The sequence below is a fragment of the Cyanistes caeruleus genome, chromosome 11 (genome assembly GCF_971803275.1).
Source record: "Cyanistes caeruleus chromosome 11, bCyaCae1.hap1.1, whole genome shotgun sequence".
Taxonomy (NCBI): Eukaryota; Metazoa; Chordata; class Aves; order Passeriformes; family Paridae; genus Cyanistes; species Cyanistes caeruleus.
In genome coordinates, this window is record NC_141711.1 from 11,184,115 (window position 1) to 11,202,725 (window position 18,611).

The 18,611-nt window shown below is 47.0% G+C and overlaps 1 protein-coding gene across 5 annotated transcripts in view; it reads right to left on the bottom strand.

The window, feature by feature from the left end:
• Positions 1-5,172: 5,172 nt before the first annotated feature.
• The window catches only part of MGLL (monoglyceride lipase), a 109,131-nt gene continuing 95,692 nt past the window's right edge, over positions 5,173-18,611 (bottom strand). For all 5 annotated transcript variants that reach the window (XM_023935339.2, XM_023935338.2, XM_086845266.1 and 2 more), the window contains 3 exons: positions 15,925-16,014; positions 9,854-10,069; positions 5,173-8,872 (listed from right to left, as the gene is read on the bottom strand). In XM_023935339.2, coding sequence (XP_023791107.1) covers positions 8,747-8,872; positions 9,854-10,069; positions 15,925-16,014 — 432 coding nt within the window. In that variant the 3' untranslated portion in view covers positions 5,173-8,746. The remainder of the gene's footprint in view (positions 8,873-9,853; positions 10,070-15,924; positions 16,015-18,611) is intronic.

The window sequence follows — 18,611 nt, forward strand, 5'->3', positions numbered from 1 at the left end:
ACTGTGTGGCTTCCAAACAATGTGTACAGTCCTGACAGAACAGGTAAATAAAGCATTAACTCGTTTTTACTGTCTCCTTTCTCCAAGGTTTATTCCCTTTCTTTAGCAGCACTGGGGCACAGGCTTGGTCACTGCCATGGTTGTTTGTTAGGGAGGTGATGTTGTTAACAGGTAAGTTGTCTTTCCCTTTCTTCTTGTCATCTTGTGCCCCTGCCATTGATGACTGTCTTTTATATGCAAGGATTGAGATTTTTCAGCCTTTGTGCTTAACTACTCTGACTTGTTCAGTGCACTCCTGGAGTCAAAGCCTGTGTTTTCTCCTAAACTCTGCTGAAGTGTCTGGTCAGTCCTTCCTCTCTGAGGACACAGGCACCTGTTTTCTTATCTGCTTTCTTGTATGCCTGGGTGGCTGCAACTTTTTGGCTAAAGGCAATAGCTGAGCTGTCTGTGCAGCCCCTGTTGACTTCAGAGCATGACTGGCATTCAGGGAATGAGCATTCATCTTGTCCTTATTGCTCTGTGTAGGAACATGGAATTTTCAGGGGGGAGATACTAACAACATCTGAATGACTAATGCTGTTGAAGGGAGGGCTTGGAAGAATTCAAGGCTTAATCAGGTTTTTGAGGCTCAAGGATCACAAGTTTGGGAGCCGAAATGTGTGCTCAGCTTCCAGGGATGAGTGATCCTGGCTAGATCTGCTGATGGGAAACCATGGCTTGGCTTGGTTCTCTGCTCACAGGGGCTAGGTGTGCTGAGATGCAGGTTTTTGTTTTACCTTCTAAGCTAAAACAGATTTGACAAAACAAATTAATTGAGAGGCCACACCAGCAAAACATTTATTATAGTTGGGACCTATTTTGCATAAAGGTGCTGGCTCTGCTGGGGTTGCTGCCTGCCTTGAGGAAGTGCTGAGGGAGAAGGACAGAGAACCCTTTTTTAGGCTGCAAATGGTTTTGAGGCTGGAAATTGGAGATGGGTTATTGGCAATAAGCAAGTCAAGGGCTGCAGAGGGGCAGTTAATTAGGGAACAACAGCCACATCTGGCTGCAGCTATGGACATGCAGATCCTTAAGCCAAAGTCAAGCTATGCACTTCAAGCTCATATGTGATCAGCATCTTGGGGGAAAAGGGGGTGAGCATGCACATGCCCTTTGCTTTTCCCCGTTGTGGTTAACTTTGTAAGCATAAAAGTGCAGGGCAAGCTTTGAAGGGCATTTCAGCAGATTAAAGAAAGCCTTGGAAGAGAATCAGTACCATGCAAACAACTAGCTCTGGTCCCAATGGACTGGCTGCCAGTTCCCAAAATAAGCTCTGAAAATGAGTGTGAGAGCTTTCCTCTCCCTCCTGTTACCAGCAGAGCAAGCTCAAGGGGAAAGAGAGCAGGATTAGAAATTGAGATTTGCTCACTCATGACAACAGCAGTCTGCCTTGTCTGTTTGCAGTAGTGAGCAGCTATGGCAGAAGGCAAGGCTGCTGCTTTGGCATGTTGGGTTAGGAAAAGGAGGTGAAAGGAGTGCTATGGTGTGGTCAGATGCTTCTGTTCATGGGCTCAGGGAAGGGTAGATTTGGTCCAAAATAACTTGATGTAACTTTCCCATGCAGGAAACCAAGCTGGTCTGTGTAAGGAAAATGCCTCCCTCTTTACTCTTTCATAACTTCTTTGTGAGCCAGAGTCATCCCAGTACAATTTGTACAAGACTGGGACAGTGATGAACTGTATGAGGCAGGCTGTGCAGAGACCTGCTCTGAGGGGAAGGCAAGCTGGTGTGTTAATTACTGCTCCTTGGGATGTGCTTTAGGAGATGAAGGCTGATCTTTCATATCAAGGCTAAGTTGACATTGCAGCTCTCCTGTCTGCTCAGAAGGATTTATTCTAACGTGTTCTTGGCACAGCATAGCAGAACTACCAATATTTCTATTAATTTTATTAAGCTTGCTTCTGTAACAGGAGCCAGCAATCTGCTCTCTAGAGTTCCTTCCATCCCCTTTCTCCATGCATCTAAAATGAAAAATTATCCAGCAGTTTCAAAAGGAATTTGCTGGTGGCAAGTTCAATCTCCTTCCCTTTTCCAAAGTCTCTTGAGAAGCTGAAAATGCTTCAGGTGAGTTGTTTTCTGCTGTGCTGCTTCTCTGGTCTGAGTGCCAGTCAGGCACAGCATCTTCAAAGCTGTTCAGGGTGCTGGTTCTGGCTATGCTGCTCCTGGGGTGACTGCTCCTTCTCTTGCTGGAGGCAGGGGAGATGGTATTTCTTATTTCCTGATTTTGTGACCTTTTCCAGTCAGGTGTGCAATTAAACATCAGTCTTCCCAGTCTGAAAGCACACAAGGGGCCGGTACTTCTTGCTCTGCCAGTCTAGACTTCACTGGGGATCCAGGACTCACCAGTCACACAAGTGCCTCAGGGCTGGGTTTTGGCACAGACCAGCCCCAGCAGGGGATGTACATAAGCTCAGCATGGGAGGAGAGGACTTGGCTTTAAGTGCACGGGGTGAACCCTGGAAGCTTTTGATGTGACAAAGACAAGGGCTGCCCTGTGCAGCCCACAGGGAGGATGGCTCACTGCTGTCATTTCAGCATGAGGCTGACCCTGCAGTCCAGCCAGAGGGAAAAGCTGTTTTTTTTGTTTTCCTCTGTATGGGGAGCCTGAGTTGTTTATTTGCTAAAAAGATCTGCTCCAGGGTTCACTGTGTCAGCCTGCAGAGAGCTTTGCTGGTTTTCCATTGCATGGTTGTTTTATGTAAATGAAGACAAGATGCTGACACAAAGGCTTCTGACTTTGGGAGGGCTGGAAAGCTCAGCTTTTCCTGGGGCTCTGTCTCATGCCAGGGTTTACTGTGCTCTGGCAGAAGTTTGCTTGCCTCTGGTCATGAACCTTCCTAAGGTACCACTTGTCCTTTGCCCCTGAGCTGCCATTCCTTTCCCTCTGCCATTCTTGTCTCTGTGTTTTCTTAGAAGACAAGTGTTTTCCATGCTTGACATCTTGCCCTCCCATCAGCTTCCCCCCAGGCCAAGTAGCTTTCTTCTCCAAGTTCCATTTGGATAGCACATATCATGCGATCTCTCCAAACTCTTAATTGATCTCTTAGGAATTGTTTTTCATTTGAATTCCTGGAATGTTTCCATACACTGGAGTTTCCTCCAGACAGAAGGGAAATTAATCCTGTGGCACTCCCTTCCGAGGAGTGGTGGCCATGGGAATGCTGGTTGTTTGGCTTGTGCCTGTTGGGAGATGTGGGTTCTGCCGTGTTTGCTCATGGTTGTGACAGTTTTGCTTAATAAGGCAGCTGTTTGGAGAGCAGCAGGAAGGTGAGTGGTGGCTCCACATCAGCAGCTTCCTCATCAGAGGGAGAAGGAGAGCAAAGGAGACTTGTGCTTTTATGTGGAGAGAAGAGGAAGTAACTGATCAAGCCCCCACTTCTGAGAGGCTGGGTGAGCAGGAGTGCTGTTGGCAGGCAGTCAGGCATGTGTGTGGCACCGGTGTCTCTGGTGCTGTGGTGGCACCTGCACAACCCTTCAGCTCCATCTCCCTTTTCCTGTGATGAAATTCTGCTGGAAGCTGGGCAGGACAGTGGCAGGTGAAGAGGTGTGAGACCCTGCTCACCCCCAGCAGCGGCTCTGCAGCAGTGGCTTGCAGCCCCACTTCTCCCTCCTCTGATGCCTAACCAGCAGCAAATGGAAGTGAAGCGCTGTGGGTTACACGCTGAGCAGATCTGAATTAAAATTCTTCACCGCTCACTGGAGCTGCAGCCTTTGCTGCTCTCAGTGCCTGAGCCTGGCCTGTGTGCTGGGCTCTGTCAGAAGTCTGACTGAGGCATGGTCCGTGCTGCACTGTGTCTGTGACACCTCTTACGTCCCAATGGTGATGCAGGGTGTCTGTCCTTGCCAGGGGGACTGGAAGCTAAGGAGCTCTTCCCCTCACCCTGACACTGCTCTGGCTCCTGCTTTACCATTCCTTGGCTGATCCCCACCTTGTAGCTACCCCCAGGGCCAGCCTTGGATAACAAGGGACTGAGGACAGGCTGAGGGAAGAGAAAAAGGCAAAAGCTTCAGGGTTCCTGCAGACTCACAGGATCAGAGTAGAAGCCAGGCTAAAAACAGGGAGGTCACCTATGGCTGTGACAGCTCACCAGCCATCAGGTGCTGACACAGGGAGAAGTGCACATCCAAAAGAGCTCCTTTGTGCTGGTGCTGCTCCCAGCCTTGTGAAGGACTGTCCCCTCCCTCCTGTGCTCAGTACCTGTCTCAGCACCATGGTGTGCACCCTCCAGTGACCCTCAAAACTGTGATGAGCTTAATAAACCATCAAAATATCAGAAGAGCGAGCCGTGGACTTGCCAGAGTTAAAGCAAATGTTGTTACTAATGGTGTTTCTTACTAGCATGGTGTGCCTGCTGGCTTGGTGAAAAGCCCAGCTCTGTTGTCTGTGTTGATGGGCATCAAAGCCCTCGGCCAGAGCTTCTGAGCCGGTGGGCTGGGATGTGATCAGACACAGAGCCTGCACAGGGCTGCAGAAGGAGAATATTATTCTCTTGATTTAGCGACTTGAGGCATAAGGAAGTTGAAATGAGTTGATGAAGGTTGCAGGTTGGGTCTGGTGGTGCTGACTCTGGCCAGAGGGGTGGTGTGAGAGCATGCTGTCCTGTCCTGTGCTGGAGCAGTCCTCACATGTTTTGGAGTGTGAGTGGCTGGGGAGCTCTCAAACAAGTGACTTGTCTTGAAGCATGGAGAGGAGAGCAGGAGAGGACCTTGTGGCTGCTCTTTGGCCCAGCCCCACTCTCTGGACAGGAGGGGCATTTCTGCAGTGTGGGACACTGACAGCACCAACCCTAGCTCTGGATGGACCAGGAGCTCTGATGGCATCTGGGCACTGCCTGGGAGCTGAGAGCATCAAAGCCACTCCCCAGCCTGATCTGCAGTCACAGCTGAGGACAAAATGTAGGATTTAATTAGCAGTTGCTCCTGGCCATGGTGCAGATGCTTCCTGTTGGAATTGTGTTTAGTTCGGGACCAACATCATGTTTTATAAGGCTATTAAAAGCATGGGAACCAGGTGTTGAAGCAGTCTGAGTTTGCCTGTTACTGCACATCCTCCACCAGCTCCACACTGTTGTTTAATCTGGGCTGTGGGAAGCGCTTTGGAATGGTCACCGATGACACCTCAGACACACTCTGTTCAGAAAACATAACTTTATTATTAGTTGCAATATACATTTGTATTCCTTTAAGAATCCTAAACTTGTATATGGTTTTTCCACTGAAAATACATGTGTATGTATATATGTTTTTATATATGTATATATATATATATATATATATATATAATGTATTTTATTGAACTGGAACACAACAGAACAAGAGAGACAACCTCAGGAATTACTTGTAAAAGGAAATGTGATCCCAACGGGTTTGTGCTGGCAGTGTGCTAAGGTGAGTGGTATAAAAAGGACAGGCTAAATAGAAAACATGATGGGTTAGGCAGTGGGAAATGGCCTCTCAGTGCTACAGGTGGTGATATATACAGTAGTTACACGTTGCTATTGCTCAGTCACGAGTGCCACCTGTTCTCCAAGGCAGAGCAGACTCTCGTGCGGCTCTGCACAGCAACATTCATAAGGCTAGCTGTGCTCCCTGCAAGTGGTACCTGCCAGTTGGAAATAGAGTGTAATTACATTTCCCTCAGCAGCTGCTCTGCTCATTGCTAATCTGGTCAGCCAAGGAAGAATTCCTCTGGGGCTTGGTGAAACCTAACTGGGTCAGTATAAAGGAGCTTACAGGCAGGGAAAGGGATCAGCAACAGCAGAGAGAGCTGAAATGTGCAGTTCAGTGTCTCACCTGGCCCAGGCTGATTTGTTCCTGACTCCTTCCCACTGCACTCATTTCCCCACCTGCCAAGGAGCTGTGGCCCCTCTCTGCTCAGCAGCCAGCCTAGGGGTCTGTGGGGTCAGCATGGGCAGTGCCCAGCTTCTTTTGGATAGGTTTCACTGTGTAAATTGCCTCAGAAGGTAACTCTTCAGAAAAGTGGCTGAGGGTGGCAATACCTGCTGCTGTGCCATGGCTTTGGGGTCATTTGGCTTTTTTGTTGTTGTTGTTCATTGCAGGTTTTGTTTGTTAACCTTTATTTCAAACACAGCCTCCCCAGGCCATGTGCCACTGCTGAGCTTAGCTGTAGACAGAAGGACAAGTCTTCCCCAGATAATGTAATTTGTTTCCCTTTATTTCTGTTCAGCTGCAGATGTTTCTTGGGTGAAAGGACACATTTTAGCAAAGGCACTGACAACAGACTTCCCTCTGCCAGGTTGAAGGGAGCGGTCGGGCTCTGACCTTTCTGCTGAAGGGTCACTTCCCTCTCCCCTCCTGCAAAGTGCTTGTCACTTTGGAAGGGATGTAAAGAATGTGGGCATTGATTTACTCCTCCTGACTTCCTCAAGAAAAGTGCTTTCAAAAATCCTATCCTTAAGTCATCATCTTGCTACTACCCCCGCAACGTCTGTCACCTCTGGATCACACCCACTTGTTTCCCCTTCCAGCTGAAGAAGGAGGTGAGATTTATCACTGCTGTAGTGTTTCTCTTCTTGCTGTCTTTCTCTAGCAGCATCTGGCCAGGAGGGAGCTTGCTCAGGCAACAGAAATTGCCTCAAGACAGGCTGCTGGAAGATGGGAAGCGGGTGACCTGCTCGTTGCTCCTTCCCAGAGTGTCACCAGAGGTTTAGCAGGGGCTGCTGAGAGCAGCCGATTGCACTGCAATAATATTTCAATAAAAAGCTGGCGTTGCCGGGAGAACTACAGCTCGTTCCTCTCTTTAGAGGCAAGAAAATACAAATGCCAAAGTGCCTGAATCAACCTGTATAAAAGAGCTTCCCTGACTAGGGCCCCTTAGGGCAACTACAAGGACACAACCTGCATCCACATATCTCTCATCCATCCATGCTGCTAGGACTGAATGGGACTGATTCTGACTGTTATTGCACAGAGGTCCCTTTCCTGAACCTTGCTAGAACTGCTTCCAAAAGGGAGAAGAGGTGGGTGACCCCCTGACTGTCAAAGGAGGGATCCAGCCCTGGGGACAGCAGCTCAAGACACAGTGGTGTTTCTTGCTGCTGCCAGGGAAGGCAGTGAGGGCTGGTTTGTCACTGGGGGAGATAACCCCACTCTCTCATAGTGCAACATTTGCATTCTCTTCTTGCAAAACCAGAGGGAGAGGTGCTGGTTAAACCCCTTCCCTATGGATAGTGCCCAGAAGTGTATTCATGCTGAATAAATCGGCCTGCGCAGCCACTCTGTCATCACTGCAGCTTTTACTGTGTCAATACAATGTCTCTGCTCTCATCCAGGGTCTACGCTCTTTCCTCTCACCCTCCTGCTAGCAGAGACTCAGGCAGCTCTAGAATTTGGCTTACCTGCACCACAGGCCCTGTCCCCAGGCTCCTCCACAGCAGCTTGTACAGCAGAGTCCGTGGATGCCCCAGTACAGGAGGTAGAGGCTGGATGGATGATGACACTCTACACTCTGCCTTCAGCTGCCCACACGTCCCAAAGGGCTGAGCTCAGCCCCTCAGTGACCTCCCCCAGTGCTGGTTAGGAGGAGACTGGGATGAGCTTGGACAGGATCTCTGCTCATGCTGTGGGTCTTCTGCTAAACCAGTGGACCATGAGGACACCCACTGCTACTCCCCACCCACCAGATGCTCTGCACTTCTCTCTAGCATTATTTTCAGGACACTTTCCAACTGATGAAGAAAAACAACAGATTATGACTGTAAAGTTATGGTGAGAGGACCGGATCCTGGTAGGACAACATTGTTCCTTGCCAAGAAAAAGAATGATTAACTCCTTCCTTACTCTCCTCCCATTTCTTTCCCAGCTTCCAGCCACCTCTATATAGATCATATAATATATTACTATATTCTCTTATAACTCTGACTTTGCTTTTTCGGTTTCAGTAGCACAAGTGATTAATTCCAAAAAAAAAAAAAAAAAAAAGGAGTAAGGAAAAAACCCTATCCCTAGGAGTATTTACAGAATAGTTCATCTTGCAGAGGAGATGGGGTTTGACATGGGGAAAAGCATGGGAATTGAATGTGCTAAGTGGGTTTGATTCCACATTCCTGCTCTCCCCCCGGGGATCCTGCTTGGATGATGAAAATCAAAGCACTGTTCAACATGCTTTCCCCGAGTGCAAACTCACAGAGGATGTGCAGGGTGGTGGGGGAGGCCTCTCTATGCTCTCCCCTGGCCTGGTCTACTTAAAAAGGTAGTATCCAAAGGGGTCTGATCTTGAAAATCAGCTCTTCACCTTCAGGGAGCTGCCAACCCCATCTTTAGCCTCTCCTCATCACGCAGCACCTTCGTTAGTGCTCTCCTCTCAAGGACCAGGGTTTTTAAGGTACTGGTTGGTGGCATCAAAACCATGAAGTGGAAGATACTGATTTCCTTTACATACCAATAATTATTGCAGTATAAACACACCCCAGTCACCACAGCAAAAGTAGAGAAGGGGAAGCTATAGAGAAAGTTTGGTGGGTGAGGGGCACCCCACAGCTATCAGTTCTTCTCCAGATTAGGGCAGTGGCCATTTACATCAGCAAATAATACCCTACCCTGTGCCTCTCCCCCCACCCTCCATTATGCTGTGTGTGATAAAATATTCCAATAATCCCTCCATGTTAGATCTTTCCCCAAGAGATTTCTAGTAAGAAAAACATCTATTCCCAGAAAACCCCAGTAAGAGCTGCAAATGAAATTGCTTTTAAGTATGGCTGGTTTCTCCAGCTGCTGAGACCTTCTGGCCAATCCATGTCAGTATTTCTGTGAAGACAGAGGTAGAGACCTCAGGCAGCTCTTTGTGGAGGGCATGGTAGGCTTCCTCATACACCTGCAACCAAGGAGAAGTAGAGATTAGCACAGAAAAAATAAATCTGCATGAACAAAACAGCCTTCAGTCCCCTCTCGTCAACACCCACAGGTCCAACACATCCTGCCCACAACTTGTCAGTTTTTCTCTGAGATATAGCAGGTTATGAAACCAAGGAGATGCCACTGGTGGTGCTGGCCCTCAACAAGCAGGAAGGTGTTGGCATTGCTGCCTGATATCTGTGGGTACCACAACACCCTGCTGCTCTTTAGGAACATAATGCATGTCCCAGCCCCATACATTTCTTGTTTCTTATCCCACTAAGGAGGAGGAAATACTTATCATGCCCTTGGAGTGTAAAGGACAATGGGAGATGTTCCCATCATGCCTTGTGCAATTTTACTCCTTTTATGCTCAGACTATCCAGTTATTTTTCCAATGACAAAAGCTTTCCCTTGGTTTCCCAGTCTCTCTTTCAGGTTTATTCATGTGCTAACAATTGGTTAATCAGCTGTGGTTCTCTTGAAATGAGCAGATGTGAAGCGGCTTTTGTTGTTCAGCATTTTGGAAAGACCTTCCTGCACCTTTACACGCTGGGACATGAGGTAAGGCTGGTGCTCACACAGTTTGCATTGTTCAGAAGAGCTTTTTGGGTCAAGACTTTACCTGCTTATGAGCCTTGCTCTACTTCTACACCAAGCTGCTTCATGTCCAAGACACCCTCTAGGCACACAGCCAGCTCTGGGGCAGGCCTGGAGGTCGCCCACCATGGCCTGCCCCCAGCCTGGCTGTAGCTGGTGAAAGAGCACCACACTGAGCCCAGGGAGGGCTGAACTTGGGCTACCCCCTGGTGAAAGGGGCTGTCACCTGCCCAGCCTCACCAATCCATCATTTCTCTTTGCCTCCAGCTCTCGGGAGGTCAGCAGGCTCCCTACCCCTCACAGTCGTGCTCAGGCCGACACTGACAGCATTATCTCCTAACAATCAGGAAAGCAAGATGACCTTGAGCGTTTTGTCCTGGCTCTGCACTGTGTCCATCAGTAAATAAGAGCCCCTGATATCGCAGAGCTTGTCAGAAGAGCCGTGTAGCACCAGGATGGGCAAAGTCAGCTTGGGCAGGGCTCGCTCAATTCTGGCAATGGCATTCATCAGCTGGATGACGAAGGAGACCTTCATGCCACCGTGGTAGACCAAGGGATCGGATGTGTAAGACTCCATCTGGCAGGGAGAAAGAGGTGATTTAAGATTAGCAATATTTCATGTATATGGGAGCAAGCAGATCAGCCTGGCAGTGAGCCAGGACTTCCCTTGGCTTGCACAGTCGTTCCCTGCTCTCTCAGGACATCCGGCCATCACAGTCAAGGTCGAGGTACTGTGGCTTACCAGCACTGCTCACACAACCTGGCATGCTGCATGTTTCTCTCTTACACCACTATAAAATATTCAAGCCAGAGCTCTTTGAAAGGAGCACCTGCAGGGAAACAACCAGTGCTGGACAAAGACCATTCCCACAGGGGCACCTGCCTGCATTTTTCTCCTCTGCTGTGCCCTTCTGTCATTCCAATGTTACATCTCTTCTTACAGAGTTTTCTTCAGAAAACTGTGTTATTTGAAAGCTGATGTTCTCCAAGCCATTATTTTCTCTGAGTGCTCAAATGTTCTCATTCCCTTTCCTGGGGTGGTGACCATGACCTACACCTACAGACAACTGACAGAGGTGACTGCAAAGCTGAGGGGTCATCTCTGGCTGCAAAACATGACAGAAAAGGCAGCAAATTATGGTATTAGGTGGTAGGCAAAAAAAAAGTAGTCAACAACTTGCTCAGCCAGATTGTGAGGGGATAAAAATGCTCAAGAGCTGGTGCAGAAAGTTGCTAGGAAAGAGTAGTTACTGCAGCAGGCAAATCTACAGTAAATATTTGTATACTGTATGTGGAGACGGCCCACACAGACCCCACTATCGCAATATTTGCCAGAATGCTTTGACTATGGGCTGGTCTCTGGCACAGCCTCCGGTTTCTCCCAACCCTGGCAGATGTTTATAGAAATTATGGTTATTTATAGGTCGGCTGAAAACAGTCTCCTCCTCTCCTCACAGGCAGTGGAGTCTGTTTAAATTCCACCTTGAAGGCATTAACTTGAGGTCCTTTTGCTTCTGCCTGTGCCTGCCCTGAGGGGACCATAGGTAGGAGGTGACCCAACAGGCCACCCAAGGACATGTGTAGGTGTAGGCACAGGCAGGCACTGTAGGACAGTATGGATAGAAAGGTTTTGGGGTGAAGTTTGTCTTCTTCCCTGTGAGATGAGATTCTCAGGGGGGCAGAACAGTACATGGTGGGGCTTTCCCACTGGATGCATTCACTTGCCAGAGGGTTTGAAACCAGTTTCCCCTGTTGTCATCTTGAATGTGCCAGAATGTAAAGCATTGGAAATGGAGGTGGCAGTGAGGCACCCTGCTGCTTACAAGTCTTTCCCCATCACTTTCCTACTTCCAGTCCCCACCATCTCCCACAGCTTGAATCCATGGTTCCATCCATACTACGTGCAGCAAGAGAAAGATGTGGAGGGAAATTTGGGACTATTAGTGGCTGACACCATTCAGACCCAGCCCAAAGTACTACAGGTGGTCCAGGGAGGGACAGTTGTACTGCCACTCCACTTTGTGTTGGAGTTGGACCAAAAAAATTCAAGTTGTCATAGAACTCACTTAGGGATCCTTGGAAATCGTGGATGTTTCTAAGATTTGATTAAGGCCATTGTTATATTTTGGTCTCTCTGCAAGATTATGGCTGCTCTGAAGTGAGGGGTAATTTTTGGCAGGGAGACAAAGATAATCATCCCAGCTCATCACATTAGGATATTACACATGGTATCTCCCTTTCAAAGAAGAATGTGCTTGTGAGGGTCTGGAAAACTGCTGGTAGGAGGCAACTGCAAAGATGAGACTGTGGTTAAGACATTGAGACTTGGTAAACATCTCCTCCTGCTAATGGCCCTGGGAAGCAGAGACTGAACAGCTCACAGTCCTTTTGACTCCTCGTGGACCATCCCAGTGCCCAACCAGCTTGTTGATGTGGAAACCTCCATCTCCAGCTTTTCCTTTTTTTTTTTCCACCCCCTACACTGTTCAGCTGTACCTTCCCTGCTCTCCAAAGTCCTTCAAACAGGGCAAGAAGCAGCCTGTGTTTAGAAGAAATTGTTTCCTTGTGAATGTGCTCGTGGAAAACGTTCAGCTTTGACTTTCAGGACACCAAGAGCCTGGTGGGGTGCAGTTCCTCTCCTACTGACTGCTGGATCTACCCTGATATGCTCTGCCAAACATGGTGACTTTCATCAGCTTTTTGAGAAAAATCACTGTGTTGCATTGGCTACTTAGCAACTGGCCTCGGCCTAGTCTGGATCTATGTCACAGTGCTGTGCTAAGGCAACACAGTTTTGAGATGGGTGGGGTTTATTATTTTCTAGTTTGGTGTGGGGTTTTTTGTTTTTTTGTGGTTTTCTTGTTTTCTTTGTTGTTTCTGGTCCTGTTTTTTTAATTGAATGCAATAAAAAAGTGGTTTTCCAGGGGGGATTCAGGAGGGATGGGTGGACAGATTGACAGAAGGTCCCTTCCCATGGAAAAAAACAGTGTTGATGAATTCATGTGAGCTGGCCTCCTCCTCAGCCCCATAAATGCTACCAGCAATTACCTGAAGGGTTTCTTTCTTTCTTTCTCTTGTTGTCTGAAAGAACGGGGATTTTTTACCTACTGAGCAGCCAACAAATACTTTGGTATAGATGATGGCAGGAGGAAAATAAAAAGACCAAACCCAGTCCCAAACCAAAATGATCAGGACTGCAGGGGCAGTACCATGGTCCTAGTCAGTGTCCTTGTCAGAGTTAATGCTCAGTGCATGGGGTGAGTGGCAAGCAGCAGCTCTCTGGGGGAAGGAGGAAAGACAGGGAGTGGGCTTTATATTTTGCAGGCTACAATCTGAAAACCCTGCAAACACAAGATTATTGTTGCCGCACCAAGCTCTGAGACAGGGGGCAAGAACAGAAGGTGATCCCAAGAGAGCCTGTGACTGCTTCCAGATGCTGTCAGGCAAGGCTCTCCAGGGTCTCTCACATCACAACAGCTCTTTTTATCTTTATGTAATTCTAAGACAGAAGCAACCATCAGGTTGCTGGATTGCATCGACCTGTTTAGAGGTCTGCATCTCCTCTTGCAGCCTCATCCTATGTGGACTGGCAGGAACAAGGCTGAAGTCAGGGGGACCATTCCACCAAGTCAACAGCAGCTAACAAAAACTAGTGGGGTAAAGAGGTTCCTGCCACTGTGATGTCTATCCTCCTTGGAAGAACAGGACTGGTTTTTAAGGTTGCTTCTTGCTGTGTTTTTTCTGTCATGTGTTTGATACAGGAAACATCAAACCAACATCTCTATATCATTCTGTATTTCAGTCCCCACACCCTGAAGACAGCCTTCTGCGAACACAAACTCATTAGTAAATTCTTGGATGTTGTCCCAAAAATATTTCTAGTGAATAGAAAGCTGGTCTGGCAGGAGAGTATGTGTAACATATAAATAATGGATGTTCCCAGCACATTGTGTGCTTTAAATCTGAGCGTCTTGAATCCAAAAGGAGGGTGGAGTGTGCTTAGAGGCAGCCAGAGGACAAAAATGCTGTCTTGCCATCCATAAGTGCTTGGAGCCTTAAATCCTGGTGTTTGAAGAGGGTCAGGAAAGCTCTTTACGTCACTGTCCGCAGCTGCCACGTGAGCTGTGTGCTCACTTACAGGAGAGAAGGCAGCACAGCACACAGGGCATCTCATCTGGAAGATGTCTCCATTACAGGCAGGCTCTGAGGAAGCAGAGCTACACCTTTATCCACTGCAAAAGGCTCTCCCTTGTTCCATGGAAAGGGAAAGGACAGAGGAAAAACAATGCTCCAAGGAAGCTTTAGACACCTGAAGCATCACAGAGCAGATGAAGCAGCAGCAAATATGTGGTTAGAAAGACAATGCAATAGCATTTATTATAAAGTATGTCCAGTGGTTGCTGTGGTGATTCCTAACATCACCACGACACGGAAGTGCTCAGTCAATACTGTGTGCCAATTTCAGGAGCTCTCTGACACTTTCCTAAATGTATTGTTATTCAGGATGTCCCTACATCATCACTTTTCTCCTACAAAGCTATCGAGTGCAGCAGTAGCATCTTCCAGCAGAGGATCCAGCTCTTGAAGGTGTGCTTAAAACATCCTTAAATGTTTTAAATTTAAAACATCCTTTAAATGCAGCAGCAGCAGAGTTCAGGTGTCACATAACAAATCAGTGCAGAAGCAGGCAAAGGCCCACATGTCGCAGACACACTCACTCCTCAGGTAGGGAATAAAGCTCTCCAATTCCTCTCCTCCTCCAGAGCACTGATTGCTTTTATCCTCGAAATACAAATGTAGATGTGAAAACTTTCCTCTGTGTCATTTTAGTGAATTGATTGTCTAATTTAAACCTTTGCTCTGAATTATAATGCAACAAGTTATGGCAGCTGAATATAATTAAGAGCAGGTTTCTACAGCTAGATTGGAGTCAGCCTTCTTCCCAAGCATATATTTTGTGCAGCCTCATATGATACTTTGGAGCATATGGCACACGGTGCATCAGCGGATGCACATGATCACACTCCATGCTAGTCCTGTCTTCTTTTCCTCAGCTCCTGGATCTTTCCACCTCCAACACAGTGAAATCTTATGCTCTGTTCAAGGATGAGTGAACTGAAAGTCATTGGAACAAAAACCCCTCTGGCAGTGCCAAGAAACAACCCTGAGCCTTAAGGCTATTCTGGGAAACTCTTTGCTTTCCTGTTTTCTGAATAGATGAGCCAAAGATGTGGGATATGCCAAGGCCAAATGCACTGCACTCATGCAGATGTTTGCACTGTCTTTGCACCTGATCCTTTCAGCTTCAATTCTAATGCTGGTCGAGCTGCCTTCCCAGAGAAAGGCAATTTATTAATTCCTAGTTAAGGTATGAACCATTGCATGAACAGTGTGGAAAATTGCAGCATCTGTCAGTGAGATGGGAGCTGGTGTGGGAGCACAGAACAAGTGACCACTTTACACCAGGCAAGTTCTTGAGACACCCTTGAGTGCCATTTTCTATAATTCAAGAAAAAATGGTGCTTCCTGAAATGCACCAAGTTCTGGGTCTAGCCTAAGCACCTTCATTCACTTATGGCTTGTGACTCTCTCCTTTCACTGGCCCCACAACAGTGAGAAGGAAGAACCCTTGTTAGGTGGTGTTGCAGCAGTTTTTGCAGTGGTGGCATGAAAAGGCTGACACAGTTATTACCAGGAGTGAGTGTGAATGGAAGATGAGTCCCAGACTACTGCAGCACTATAAAAACTCAACCCTGGGGCAGTTCCATGCACATTCACAGTGCTGAGTCTGGAGCTGTGTGGTTACAACAGCTGCTTCAATTGCAGATCCTTACAGTATTATTCTTGGGTGCAGCATGAATGTATCATTTGTTTGGGGAGGCTGTAGCAGAGGCAGAGTGTGATCCAGGAGATGTTGTAACAAGTTCTTTGGCTCAAGCATGCTCTTTTCCTCTGCTTCAATGCATCTGGCACAATGTGATCCTGGTTTGGAAGCTGGAAAACGAAACTCCAGTATTGTAGGGTTTTGCAGGATTTCACCACGAAGAGCAGGGGTGGAAAAGTTGACTTTAGCAGTGTGTTTGCTATCTGAGTTGGGTTTTGCTGCTGTAATGAGTGGTGGTGGTGCAGCAGAGACAAAGGCAGGGCTCCCATGTCCTTCCCACTGCACCTGTAGCTCTCTGTCATGTCTGGGACCCAGAGCAGCTGTGGGTGAAAGGCACACCCCAGGCAGGAGCAGCTGGTTTCCCACAGTCTTCTGTGAGCAGTCAATTCCACTGGCTTCAAAGATATGTCACCTTTCTATACCAGCACAGATTTCACCCTCCTGATTTAGCAAAACATTTGTGGGGTTTTTTTTTCTAAAAGAAAAATGGCAGGACTGGGGCAAGATACCAACTATGCAGTGACTTAAAATGGCATTAAGGTTCTCACCTCTTTCTTGTTCCGGGAAATTGCACTTGGATCTATCGATCCCAGTGATAGGTTTGGGAGCACAAAGTTGAGCACTTTCGCTGCAAAAACCTGTGGGAGAGGAAAGGAAGCAGTCACAGTCAGTTAGAGGAAAAGAGGGATCATAGAGGCCCAGATCCTGAGCTGATGGAAATCAGCACAGGAGTTAAATAGTTGAGGATTGTCAGCTAACTCTGGATAAAGATCTGTCCTATATTTAAAACATTTCTCTTAATGAGGAAAGTGTTTAAACTGCTCCTGGGAGCAGGGAGTGGGTGTGCTAGACTGAAATGCCGTCAGCTGTCCGTCCACATGCAGCAGCACAACTTCATTGTACTGTGCCTTTGCCTCATTCTTAAGTTAATTTCTGAAAGGCCTCAGTAAAATACTTTGATAGGAAAAGGTAATTTCCAGCTCTTAGAGGTCTGGGTTTTGGTGTTTTATAGCCCTTCCCTTGCTGCCACTGCTCTGATTTCAGGCTGCAGTGCGTAAGTGATGTTGGGTGCCATTTGCAGGAGTTGCCTAGGCTGCACTAATTTTGATAAGAGTATTCTCCAGGGAACCTGTAAATAAATGACAGCCAAGTGTGTGTGCATTGGCTAAGGGAATCCATTGCTCACACGTCTCCTGGGAACAGCACACAATAGCATTGGGCAGCCCAGGCTGGAAACTGCTGCTAGAAGAAAGGGTAACATCTTTCACTTCAATAGCACTACAAGCACATTGATACCAGAGTTCTGCTCTGATCTTTGATAGCTGCCTTTAATTAAGTGATCGCTGCTTAAGTCAGAAGATACACAGTTAGTGCTCATTGGTCTGGTTTATGGCCCTGAGCTGTTCACAGCCAACACTTGGAGGTAGGCTGTCCCCTATGCCCTCCATTTCTGAAGATACCTAATCCTTTCTGAAGCACTCCCTGACGCTTCAGATCACAGATGACACACAGCAGATTATTATGGCATTAGAGGAATAACACAAGGTTGAAGTCAAAGTCATCGAGGAGTGAAAAGCTGTGAGGACTCACAGCAGGTTTGGGAGCACGAGTGTACCTCTGGTAGATATGAGTAGGAACCAGTGTCACTGTGTGCCAGGATTCTGAGCCCCTCACTGGCTATGACATTGTGCCAGCAAAACTGAATTTTACTACACAACAATGCAGTTATGAGCTTATGATGATCCAAGAAGGAATGGGGTTTCCCTCATTTCATGTAAACTCCAGGCAGTGATGATTTGAGCTATGCACCTTCATGTTTCCTAGGCAGGATTATGGACTCTGAATCTGATGACTGTTGTCTCTGCTCAACTGAACAGAATAAAGAAAAAAAGGAAGAAGAAAAAAGTTTTAATGTAGTACTATCTTCTAGATTACACCTTAGGAAAAGTCCTTTGTAGTGTTGCTGGATGCAGATTCAGGCTGAAAGACAGTGAGCAACGTGATGCCCAGTCAGCTTAGAAAGCAATAGAAATGGAAATAGAAATGGAAAACACGAGAGGTAAAGAGAGAATATTGTGTAGTGAGTCCTTAAACAATAGGCTGAGGGTCAGTACAGGGGATTAGACACCATGGAATATTTCCTAAGCAGTTGTCCTGCCCACCTGATTTCAAAGCATTCAATAGCAGAAATGAAGTGGGAGATGCTCTTTCACCCCTGCTCTGCCCTTTGCCAGAAGATGTGTGTGACTCCTGTCTCTGCCTTTGAAACTGCAAAGATTCAGAGCTGAATTTTGTCCAGGTCACTTGAGAAGAAAAGGGGGAAGGCAGCAAGATCCCTCTCACTCTACTGGATTTGCAACTGGATGCTTCCATCAGGACACAGGATTTATAGGGCAGTGGTGAAATTGTGATTCTGCAAAGAGCAGCATTTGATCTTCCTGCACAGCCTGCAAACATGCTGTGCTTCTGCTGCTGCTGAGCTGCCTTGGCAGCCAGGGAAGGTCTGAAGGACCCAGTGTGTCATCTGGTTTGCTCTTATTGTTGTCTTGAGCCCTCATTTGTTCAGGCCAAGGTAAATTCTTGCTCAGCTGGAAACTTCCCCAGCAAAGGGATGAATGCAATGGTCCTTGGGAAATGGCCCAGGGCTGAGAAGTCATACCAGTTCCAAGGGAAAACTAAGCCTTTGTTCCTGAGAAGCACAATCACCATGAAATGTTTTTTTGACTCTCAGAGGAAAAAAATACCACACAGCTTTATGGGAAAATGAATCTTATGCAGGAATACTCTGCTTGTTTTCAATCCTTCCTCTTGAAAATACCTTTTCAACTCCTGAAATGAACTGAGTGTGACAGAGTAGAGCTATTTCAGGAATAATTAATTTTTATCAATTTTGAGATGCAACAATAGATTTGAAAGAGAAAGAAAGTGACGGTGCTTTTGTAATACTGCATGTGAAAGACTTTCTAGGAAAGAGACTGTATAAACACCTCCAAAATACTTCAGTTAGAGAATAGGATTTCCTACCTAAATAATGCATCATTGCATTTATTTCTTACATGGAAATAAAGCAACATCTAGTAGAGATCTGCAACAAAGCAGACTACAGTAATGCTAGTTCCCACAGAACTGGTGAGTCCTTGTTTCAGAAAGGGTTTGGCATCTAACAAAAGGTAAAGCTATAGCAATCTTTCCCTATTTTCCTTGATTAGAAAGAAAAGGCTAACAGTCTCTCTCA